Source organism: Atta colombica, unplaced genomic scaffold (assembly GCF_001594045.1).
Source record: "Atta colombica isolate Treedump-2 unplaced genomic scaffold, Acol1.0 scaffold83, whole genome shotgun sequence".
Classification (NCBI taxonomy): Eukaryota; Metazoa; Arthropoda; class Insecta; order Hymenoptera; family Formicidae; genus Atta; species Atta colombica.
In genome coordinates this window covers 416,001-428,943 of record NW_017259576.1, presented here as the reverse complement: position 1 = coordinate 428,943, position 12,943 = coordinate 416,001, and the positions used below count along the sequence as shown (strand labels likewise).

Genomic DNA, 12,943 nt, shown 5'->3' with positions numbered 1-12,943 from the left:
GTGGATGTAGTCACTGATGTTGTATTAGATATCCTTCGTTCAGAGATATTTATCCAGTTAATGGTATGGAAGGTGCCAGATATTGTATCTGCTATGAAAAATAAACAGTTACACAAGCACTATACATAAGAAAATACAATATGCTTGCATTACTAATCAAATAAAAATAAATATCCTGAAAACTTATCCCAGAATGCGGTTCCCTCTACTTACAATCTTTCATAAAAATCTTCAATGTTCATCATTTGCATAGGGGAATTAATATTTTCATTAGCGTTTTTTTATGGCCTGAAATAAAAAAATCACATATTTATAAAAACTTGTAATCTGAAAAATAATAGGCACACAGCGTAAGTGTGCAATTGAACTATGGTCAGTTCAATTGCACATACCACATTAGTTAATTGATATATACTTATATATGTAACATCAAGACTGCGTTCGGAATTGACGCTTACGTACCATAAGCTTCATTGTTTTATTTATTACTCATTACTACTAGATAGAATGAAGTTTACAGAGTGTGAGTATTAATTCTAAACGCAGCCCACATATGTAGCCAACATCAAATGTGTATAAAAGATTTTTTTTTATTCTATATTGAATAGTGATTAACTTCTCATTTGATCAAATTAATATATTCTGATTTTACATATTACATTCATGTAATTCATCATACAATTATTGATTTACTTCAACGACATTGTTGCGTATCAAAGATCTATATATCGTGCACGACGAAATGCGGAAATAACGAATAGTCAGACAGTTCGGACACACACATACATACACATCTCTCGCAAATAACAGCTCATTGGGTCACGAAGCCGCCAAATGTCGCGCGCGACTAATATAAAGGATCGTCGGCGCTTATAATTCTGGCAAGTACCGCGCTTATCGTATTTATCGTCGTCGTCGTCGATCCGCGATATCTCTGATCCATTGACTACCAATTAGAAATCAGATCGGGGTAGTTCGGGGATATCAGAATCGAGGATCGTTAGTCAGTCGATCACGGAGCCTAGCAGAATGCATGTCGAAGCGATTGCGAGTCGAGACAATCGTTTTCCAAGCATTCTCGCGAGTGTCCGAATTACGTCATTTACTTGCGAATCAGGACAATAGCCCCAAGTTTTTCCCGTACTTCGACAGCTTCGACTCAGGGTATCAGCCCCTAGATATCGTCAAATACGGGATATACCCGGTATAAATCGGATATTATACAGTGCACATTTATACAGTTCGTATCACGAACATTCATTCAGTGCATGATCGTTAAACCGTACATTTTAACATTGTGACATTTACGGGTTGTGAGCCTAACTGTACATTAACTTGTGAAAATAAACTATACGAAACCACAGTGTAAATTCTTAGTAATATTATTTGCACTGATCTACGGAACAGAACATTAGGTGTTGAGAGAAATATCCAAAATCAAGAGCGATTGTAGCAGATGGAGATGTAATGATTTCTATAAAATTAGCTAAGAACAAACGGGCAATTGAGAATTGGCATAGTGATCGGTGCGTAATTCGCTTTAAAAAAGCTTTATCTTACATTAATATAAAAAGAACTTGTTTCGGCTAGTTTTCCAGCCTTCTTCAATAATTCTGCAATAATACAATAATAAGAAGTGATCCATACATATGTACACGAAATATACGATGTTACAAATATTGGCAATTCAATCGTGATCATTGTGTGATAACTCTTACTCCATTCGAGAATCATTCTCACTAGTTGCAAGGCTGGATAATAATAACTAAAATTTTTTTAATTGATAACTGTAAATGAGAATTATAATCAATGTAAACAAGATTTACTCCACAACGTAAACCTCCTAACGTAATTCATATGTAGATTCTGTTATAAAGTTGTTAATATAATAGATACATCACAGAATAAAAATGTCAAATTTTAAAAAACAGTGTTTCACACCATTGTCCGTAATTAAAATAAATTAGATGTCAAGAGACTATTTATTACGTACGAGAGTCAAGATTTAATTGTTAAAGTTTAAGTGTGATGTGTTTTTTCGGAACTAAAGTGAATAGAATATCGCAAACAATTTATTATAAACAGTATAGTGTAGGTAAATTATATTAAATATATGTATTTCTCTCCACTAAAGTCAGAATATTAAAATTGAAAGTTATGTTTTATGTTAATAAATTGTCGTCTATTATTTAAGAGTAAGTTATTTAAGAAAGGCATACATGCTTCTTCTAAGAATTCGATATCTGTTTGACGATTAATTCTATTTTTTTGTCTTTTAATATATATCCTCTCAGACATCAATCTTTTATTGCGTAATTGTACAGAATACAATTGTAAGAGTTTGAAAATTGTCTTATCATTCTATGTTAGATACGTAAACGACATTGCTTTGGCAGTGCTATATGATTCTATTAATGAAGTTCTGGATACCTTCAACTCAATGTACTCAAGAATCAAGTTCACACTTTTGGAGTTGAAGGAAGTTGGAGGGGGAAAAAAAAAATTAAATTTCCTTGATATAACATTAATCATGAACAAAAATATAATAGAATTTGATTGGTTTCACAAGCCGTCTTTTTCTGGTAGGTTTATGAATTTTCATTCTCTCCATGCGATAACACAAAAGAAGGGAATTATTATCGAGATTTTAAATAGGGCTCTTTGTTATCGCATCCTAAGTATCACACAAAATAGAATTTATAATTACTACTTTTATGGAAAATGATTATCCTATTGAATTCATTTTCAACGTTATTAATTCTAGAATTAAATCTTTTATTCATCAAGACTCATCAAAACAGTATAGGGGAAAGTGGGGGAATTGTGCGCAGCGGGTAATTGTGCGCATCCTGGTTTAATATTTTTCCAATAGATGAAGATCATTGTGGTGAAATTTTTACGCAGGAGGCGTAATCATCCTCTAAGATATATTTACAAAAGATACAACTGCTAATAAATACATTGCTAATCAGAGAAATACAAAAAATTTATACTCTAATTAAGAACAAATGTGTGCGTCTCGTATTTTTTATAATTTGACTTGCGTTTTGAGCGATCAAATTGTGATCTATGGGGAATGAGAGTGAGTAAGATAAGCAAACATTGAATTCACAATGATTGAAATTATTATACTTATTTTACTCTGTAGTCACTTGTCTAAGCTGTGGAGAGACAAAAAAAGTGAAATCTTGTTATTTTAGCAATCAGAAAATAAAGTGGTAAGTTGATAATTTTTAATTTGTTTAATTAAAGTTATATATGTTATTAAAATATGTTATTATGTGCGTCTTTTGAGCTGTTATTTATTAAGCTTGTATTTATTAAGAAATGTTAAAGAAATCATATCAAGTCAGGTCGCGGCGGATAACTATGCGCAAGCGTTTTGAAGTGCGCACAATTATTCATCTTCTATATACTATATGATTAGCAGTAATTTTTTCGTTTTTTCTTTGTATTATTATTTTATTTTGCCATTTTGTTTTGCCAAAGTCTATGTGCATTATTATTATATTATTATTATATTATTATTATATTAGTTTTGTATTTTTGCTTAATATATGTAATATATATTTAAAATATATTTAATATATATTTATATATTGTTATTATATATTGTATATTGTTCATTATAAATTTATACTCTAATTAAGAACAAATGAGTGCGTCTCGTATTTTTTATAATTTGACTTGGGTTTTCAGCGATCAAATTGTGATCTATGGAGAATGAGAGTAAGATAAGCAAACATTGAATTCACAATGATTGAAATTATTATACTTATTTTACTCTGTAGTCACTTGTCTAAGCTGTGGAGAGACAAAAAATAGGTTACTCCAGACAATAAAGAGATATTCATCCTCGGTTTCACATAGAGCATAACTTCGACAGTTCTGCCGACATATATATTATGTTCTACGAATTTGCTGAAGATGGTTTGAAGTAAACCGAATTATAAGTAATACGAATTAAGTCTGTATTGAAAATGTTGTTTTTAATATATTATATGAAGAGTTTATGACTACTATATAAATTGCACAACAACTCTCGCGCTGTGTAAAGCTCTCATTATTCGTACATTATATTTTTTGTTTTTTCGAGAGCTCGATTTAATCTTGATTTTAAAATATTTGAATTCCTACAACATAAAAAACAATATTTTGAAAAGGAAGCAGATTTAGAATACGGTTTGGTTTTCGACAAAATGGGAATCACACCAATAGAACGTTATGTTGCTTCAACAGGATCATATATAGGCAAAATAAACTTTCAAATGAAAAAGGTATTGCATCCCATGTAATGGTTTTCATGTTTGTCGGCACTGTAAATCAATGGAAATCTGTAATAGAATACCATTTCACAGGAAGTAGTTGTAAGAGTCTCTCTTTACAACAAATTATCTTTCAGATAATTAGTAAAGCAGAACAGATAGGTTTTCGAGTTAATTTTATAACATCAGATATGGATTCAACAAATACTGGTTTGTGGAAGTTATTAGGAATAAACAGTGGAAGATATAATAAAGTAATTAATAAAATTATACATCTGTTTAATTCTAATCGATTTTTATATGTGATTGGTGACCCACCACATATCTTAAAAAAGCAAGCTTTACTTAATAAAGTGATAACTATCAGCAATGATACGATGATTAAATATAAGTTAACTTCAAATAAAATTTTGTCAAAACATTTCTTTCAGTTAATAGTTATTCAACATAATTGCAAACTTTTATTGACGCCTAGATTAAAAATAAATAATCTCATTTGCAATAATTTTAATAAAATGAAAGTAAACAAGGCTAAAAGTGTTTTCTCTCATGATATAAACAGTTCATTTGAATTGTTAGCAGATGAGTTTAATAAAATAGACTTTATTACTACTGCATGGTTTGTAAAATGATTTCTAAATGGTTTTGTCTAATAACATCAAGAAGTTGTAATTTAGCACTTGATAAAAAAAAAATGAATAATGAAAATATTTATTTTTTAAAAGAAGTTATTCATATTTTTACAGATTTAGTAATAGGTAACGGTGAATTTAAACTGATTCAAAGAGGCACAATGATAAGTACAATATCGATGATAGAGTTAACCGAATATTTTATTACAGAAAGAAATGTAGAATACATTTTACTTCTCGATTCAATTGCCTTGGATTGCCTTGAAAATATTTTTTCTTAAATTAGACAAAAAAACTCTAAATCTCATCCGCTACAATTTACAAACGATTTGAAATTAATATCAATAGCTATATATATGAGATATATCAATAGTAGTAATTATGAAAACGATGAGAGCGAGAATATTTATCAGGATTTCTTAATTATATAACAGAAAATAAATAGAAGAAAGAATGTACTATTGATACAATAATACAAATAATATTATACGTAATATTAATGATGATGTTCCACTTTTTTCTAAAAATTCTGTATCAAGATTGTAAAATCTTGAATTAAATAGCTTATATAATCTTGGTGGTTATCTTTTAAATTCTATTAAGAAAACATGTAAAATATGTAATGTATGTTTACAATCTGCTGTCTCAAAAAATGAATTAAAGTATTCATTTACTAAATTTGTGCAATTGAAATATTACACAAAAAATTCTTTATATTTTATTGATATAAATACATTTAAAATTTTTATAGCAATGAAACAAAGATTTTGATATTGTAACAAATATTTTGATATAAACAATATTAAATTATTTTTAATAAGAAATTTTATAATAATATTAAATTTAAATGTGATAATTTTAAAGCGATCATAATCTGTTAACAAAAATAATTGCTAGATTTGTTGTATTTAGATTAAGAATTTATAATAAAAGAAAAAGTGTTTCATTACTTTAAAGATATGATAGTAATCTATGTATAATATTCATTAAAAAAACATTCTAAAAAGTTTATGTATACATTTTTCTCCTATCTGAATTTATAAGATTATTGACGTTGAATTGGAACGGGAGTTGCCACAAACGATGAACCAATCAAAAGTTGACTCTCTCGTGTCCAGACTCTGGTATAGGGATCTCTAGCTAAATGTAGAGTATCTATAGGAGTACGGGCGTAACTTAGACAGAGCGTAACAACAAAGCGTAAAAAATGAAGGAGTGTTTCTCAATACGTACACTAGGCGTCATTGATGTTTTCCCGTTTGAAATTAGTTTCCTCCGATCATACACTTCTGGATATTCATTCATTATGACTATTAGGTTCGCTAATGTTCTAATTTGATATAACGTACAACTTATTGCCGTATCTCAAGAGATGGCAATAAATCGTACGTCATACGCCAAAGTTTGTGCGTATTACTTATGTCTACAACTTAAGTCTCTAAGGCCCGGTTGTACCAACGTTACTCTAATTTCAAGACTTCTCTTTTTTCCTATCTCTTTTCGGTTTTAAAACGAGACAGAGAGAGTTTTACGTTTCGCTTAAAACATTAACATTGATGTAACCGGGCTTAAGTAAGGTATTTTTTTTCTCATTTTATTATAAAGTACATTTGAAATCATGATTTTCATTTCAACCATTTTTATCTATCTTTTACAGTTTCGACGACATTCGCTTCAAAAGAAAAAAAATTAATTTTATTCGAGGGGATGTTTCATCCTTTAAAAAAGCGAGCACGTATAAAAAAATACGTGTCGTTTATTTTTGTCTGGAGAATAATATACTAAAAGCTCTTTAAGTTCGGAGGGGGATAATTGAGTTTGACTTCCGGCCGAGGTAATATTTTTCGCAATAAATTTTTATTAACAGTTTTTCAACATATTAACATCTTTATAATATGATGCCTAATTGTAGCATCAAATTATTAAAATTACTTGTCAATTTAATTAATTCGCGATTGCTAGAGTAGTATAATTGCATTTATAGCCTGAAAAAATAATTCGACGCGCAGTTTAAAAGTTTAAAGACTACAATATGATATATATGCAAGTACATATATGTTATATGGTATAACATAGTGAGATTCAAGATTGAATTATTTAAGCAATGAAAATCCAGTTTCGACTGTTATAGGCATTTTAATTTCTAGTATTGATTGTGTTCTTACATATGCAATTTAAAATAAAGATTTTTAATATTGACACAATTGACGCCGCTTAATGCGATCGTTGGCTGCGTTCAGCGGATTCAATTGAGTAAGCGCTCGCTGTTATTAATATATTCTCCCAGATCTAAAATATTGATTGAACCTAAAAGAATACACAATAACAGCGAATTCACTGTTGAATCTGCTGATAGTGAATAACTAATAGCAAATAATAATAGCTAAAATACATGTCGTATCATGTTATGACATGTCGTGACATGTCCTGTCATATTGGAATCGTACGTTTTCCAAGATTAACTTTGAGAGTAAAGCAAAGAAAAAGCCATGTTCACTGCGGTTTTTGGAAATGAATGCCCACGTATTAACATGGAAAGAAACCACAAAAATGTGGACATTACTCTACGAGATTTAGTATACGAAAAAGGCCAAGTCCACTCTCAGATTTCTTTTTAATAGATTTTTAATAAATTTACGAAAATTTGCCCAGGGCCATTGGTTTTTAATAGTATGTCATTGATGCTAAAAATAAATTTTTTTATCAATCACGATTCAGTTTTCATTCAACGTCATTTTGTGATGTTATTGTTGAATAATATATTCGTTGACGCTCCCCAGTAAAAAATTTATCATACATGAATAAATATGTATAAATTTTCTACCTCCATCACTGCCATTGGTAATTCATTTTATGTCGATGGGGCATTCACGTAATGCAATTTACCACTCTCTTCCTTTGAGGCTCTCTAACTTCCACTTTCACCTCATCTCCTCTCTGCTTTAGGAGCGCACAACTTTCATCCTCCCATCATATACATAATATAAATCAATTATGAAATATGTAAAAACAGAAACTATGGCTCTTTCGCATCAAAATCTTTCCTTTTCTCCAATTTCATGAAAAAGAAATACTTTGATTGGATGATTCCCTTATGCTCTATGCATTTTATACGTTATACAAGAGTCTGTACTGCGGCCATTAATTATTCTTAAATTGTACGATTGATAATTTTATTTTTATTATAAATTAAATTGATTACATAGATCTTTTACAACTTGTTTCTCTTAAGGCAGTAAGGATATTTCGATGTAACGGATACACAGTAATCTCCTATTGTAGAATAGTTATTGTCGAATATATTGCTATCCACCACAATATATTTAGTAATATCGGAAGAACAACCAGGTATGACACTGCAAGAGTACGTAATCATAATAAATAATTGATTTGTTCGACTTACACTTTTTTACACTTTTTACACTTAAAATGAGATAGATATATTTGGCGAAAAGAGAAAAAGCGAAGATGCTAAGTGTAAGTAAGTCGAATCTAATATTGTAGTTGTAAAAAAATTTTTTTAATTGCCTATCCAAGCAGAACAACAAGACATTAAGATATCAAAATGATGTCAAAATGACTCCAAAATGATCATTAAAAGTCATTTTTTAATCATTGCCGATTCGTTTTAATGTAATTTTGACGCTGTGATTTGTTATTCTGCTTGGGTATAAATAAGAAATTCTAAAGAAATACTTTTTTATTTATACGTACTTAAGAAACGGGAATATTCTAGACCTGAAAAAAGTAGAAATAAATAACGTAATGTGATTTTTATCTACAACGTAGCGTCTATCTTATAAATTGTTCAGAAAAACTTACAAAATGATTAATTTAAATTTATTATTAATTTAATTTAAACATGCTGTTAGTTGATAAAAAAACTTACGATACGGGAACACCGATATATACACAATTATCTAACAGTGTATTAGTCAGATATTCAACAGCTATATTATGCGAGCAGTTTAACTGAAAAAATGAGCCTAAAACAAAAAATTTTATTATTAATTTATATTATATAATTTCTTATTTTCTTTTTTTTTACTACTATAGTGATATATTTTCCGAATATTTAGTTAAATATAGTAATTAATTACTCACATGCTGGTTGCGAAATGCCATTATTGAACCATAAATTGAGGTGAGCTATAGATTTTTGTATCCCGAGAAATGATGAATGAAGAGCTACTACATGTTTGGCGTCTGTTTTGCAAAATCTATCCTTGCAATTGTTAAATAAGAATGAGGGACCCGCGGGATCAGTTCCGATGAGTAGCGGAATCTTACCGTAATTTGATTTCTGAAGATTCTTCGCAGCGAAACCACTTATATGCGCGCCAAGACTATGGCCTATAAGCGTGATCTTCTTCAATGGAACATTGCACACGTTCATTACTGATTTGACGTAGCTGAAAGAAAAATCTTTTACAAATATATATGAACTAAAGATATCGTATTTTATTCGGTTTAATATCGTCATTTAATTCTTATTATTTTCAATATAATATATACAATGTACATATATACAAAATTAAATTTTAATAATCATTATAATCTATTTTACATTATATACTAATTATAGGTATTAATTGTTATCTACTATTACAATATTATTTGGAAAATCATTTGAAACTGAAATTATTTGAATTTGGATTTATATTTATTATATATGTATATCTGTATTATTAACACTGTAAAGTAGCTATACCTTGCCAAGTAGTCACCAACTTCGCGAGTGTTACGTACTGCGAAAGGATACGCTAGCAGATTTATGATAACAGGGTCATTATAGCATGCTGCATTAGACCAATCTAGCACAAATACAGTACAGTCTTTCTACAGAAAAAGTCATATTCTGTTAAATTATTTTACTGCAAGCATTACAATATTTTTCTATTACTTATGTAATGTATAAAATTTAAAAAAAAAAAGAGAGAGAAATTTGAGAGATTTTTGTTTCTATTCTTACGTATAAAAAATATTTACCTTTAACAGTAAAGAGGTAAGCTTATAAAAATTAGGCCAGTACGAATGTGCAAGAAAACCATGGGTTATAAAGAAGACTGATTTTGATGAATCGAAAAAATCGCAGGATTTGTTTACTTCGATAAATTTACCCTGAGGAATATTACTGAAAGAAATACGAATGTAAGTGATGTGAGAAATAAATTAACATTAGATACTAACGAGTGTACTTTACCTGGTGAACAAAACCATTGATACCGATGTAACACCGAAGACACAGGAATTTGTTAAATTTTTAAAAATATTTATATTGTCGAAAATGTTTAAATCACTCGCGGCATATAAACACATGTATTGTGTAAAAAAAATTAGAATTGTAGTAGTAACGATCTGCATTCTTTGAAAAAGAAGACATTAACGATCTAACGGACTACTGAAGATATTAATGGACAATAAGAAAAATTAAAAAAAATATGATGTATTAAGCAATAACTTTGATAAACGTTTTTACAAAATATTGACATTACAGCATTATTGACAACTGTAAGTTATTTGCTGAGTTTGTCATGAGTGCGATTGCTCATGACCTAATAAACGATAACGCGATCAAGGTGAGAAATCGAGTTGTGAAACTCGTAAGAAAGAATAACCGAATAAAAAGAAAATTATGAAATAAAAAACTAAGTTAACGAAGATACGGTCTAATTGCACGATCAGTGCAGAGAATTCGATCGCGGATATCCAATTATAATTTGACGCCGAATGACACTGATTAGAAGTTGACGCGGCAAAGACACGAGATAAATATTGAAAAGTGCGAGCAAGCGAGTAAATCATTGTATAATTCATGCGACGTATTACTCTATCTTTTCGCGGTTCGAGAATAATAAAAAGTGTAATCGAAGTTTAAATGAAGAATATAATAATTATCAAGAGTCTAATATAATAATTATATCCGAATCTTCGATGATCCTGGATCTTGTGCTGATATACATAATTGCGGCAGTATGCAGAAAATATGTAAAATGATATTTTATAAAAATATATGTGATAGTAAATAATTAATAACAAAATTATATACATATATTATTGCATAGATGATTTTTATTTTTATAATGTCTGATAATAAAAGTAAAAAATATTTATCTTTATTAAATGGTTATTTTTCGCATTATTATTTCTTTTTTAAAAAAACATATTTAAAAAAATGAAAAAATTATATATGTATAAAACAATGAGTTAGAGTAAATATAAATTGTTGGTCATATTTTGAGTTATCATTTTTAATGAATTATCCATATTTATTATAATTTAGGAATCAAAACTATTATATATAAAAAGGATTTTTTTAAGGATTATGAAATAAAAATGACAAAAATAATAATATTTGATTGTTGATGTTTCTAAGTATATGATCAAGTATTTTATATTTGATCTTATTTGATTAGCCAATAACTTTTTGTTAAAAAATAGCTTTTTCCTTTTTCTGAAAAATTCATATGATATTTTCATACGTATTTTGTAATTTTTGTATAAGGAAACGTTATATTTAAACTCATTTCATAAATAAAATATTAAATTTATTAATTTGTATGTCAATATTCTTTTATAATTTAATATTTAAAAATTACATTTAATTTAATAATAAATAATGTTTTTTAAAATTAACATTTAATTTAATCTACGTTAATTTAGTCTTAATTTAACTAATTATAACTATTTCGTTTATGCAACTACTTATTCTAACATAGCTGCTCAGGAAAAAATGGCCCATATAATACTATAACAGGGGTCGGCACCATTTGCACTTCTCGGCCGATATTCGAAGGCTCCGCCTTCCTCTTCTCATCTCATCACTCTGCGCGAGTCCAAATGCCGCCCAATGCTTAGGAGCGTATAACGCTCGTAGCCATGAAATCCATTCATTTTGGGTGCTCACATTGTAAATTTCATTCTGTTTTTTTTCTTCATTGCATAATTAAGATATAGAAAGAAGGTAAGATTGAACGCTTACGCGTTGCTTCATTCTATCTTAGTTATGTAATGAAAAAAATAAATAATAATGAAAAAAATTGATAGAATAAAGTTTACATCGTGAGCGCCCAAAGCGAGTAGGCCTCATGTCTACGAGCGCTATACGCTCCTAAGCATTGGGCGGCATTTGGACTGCGCGTGGGATTATGAGATGAAAAGAGTAGTGGAAGACGGAGCCGAGTCACAAATCGGCCTAGAAGCAAATGTCGAGCCCTGTTAATGTACGAATACTAATAAATATATATATATATATATATACATATACGAATGTATATAAAATTATACATAATTGTATGTAATTAATTTTCTCATATAGTTATATACAATAATATTTGACATCATACAAGATTGTACAAATTTGTATACGTAACAGGTCTTTTTTATTTCTACACAAGACTTTCTCGCTTTCGCCAAATATCAAATATGTACCTATTTTACTTTAAGTTTCAAAAGTGTATATATTTTAAACGTATTATACAATCTAATATTGTAGGTAAAATGCAAATTCAAATATTAATTCCCTCAGATCTAATTTTATTAGAACTATGTTAAAAAAATTTTTTAAATTCAATTTCGCACACTTTAATAAGTTTATTTCATTTATACTAAACAATTAATTTTTAATTTTGACTATTTTTCTAACATATACATTATTGTGTATATCAGATGAAATCGATAGAATAATTTCAACAGATAATCATCAAATTCAATATACATTACAATGTATGTATATAGGTCTGAAGGAATTAAATAAAACATATAAAAACAAATTTTTTCATATAGCATACACACTTATAAAATATACGTTGATTACTATGGAATTATTCATGCAGATCATTATTCGTAATATATAAAATATTATAGCGCAATATTAATATATTATAATACTAAAGAATTAAGTTAATTAGAAATTTAAATTATGAAAGACTGAATAATATTAAAATATAACACTAAATTATGATACTAAATTATGATATTAAAAGTATATACAATATATATAAATTGTATATACAATATATATACAATATATATACAAAAATATAT

General features: G+C 28.5%; 1 protein-coding gene across 1 annotated transcript; it reads right to left on the bottom strand.

The window, feature by feature from the left end:
* Positions 1–8,108: 8,108 nt before the first annotated feature.
* On the bottom strand, positions 8,109–10,156 carry LOC108692830 (phospholipase A1-like; the record flags this gene model as incomplete). Its single annotated transcript, XM_018201333.1, has 7 exons — positions 8,109–8,253; positions 8,612–8,635; positions 8,787–8,883; positions 9,002–9,309; positions 9,609–9,736; positions 9,887–10,031; positions 10,101–10,156. Coding segments are annotated over 7 exons (903 nt in total), but the record flags the coding sequence as incomplete, so codon positions are not given.
* Between the last annotated feature and the right edge of the window lie 2,787 nt (positions 10,157–12,943).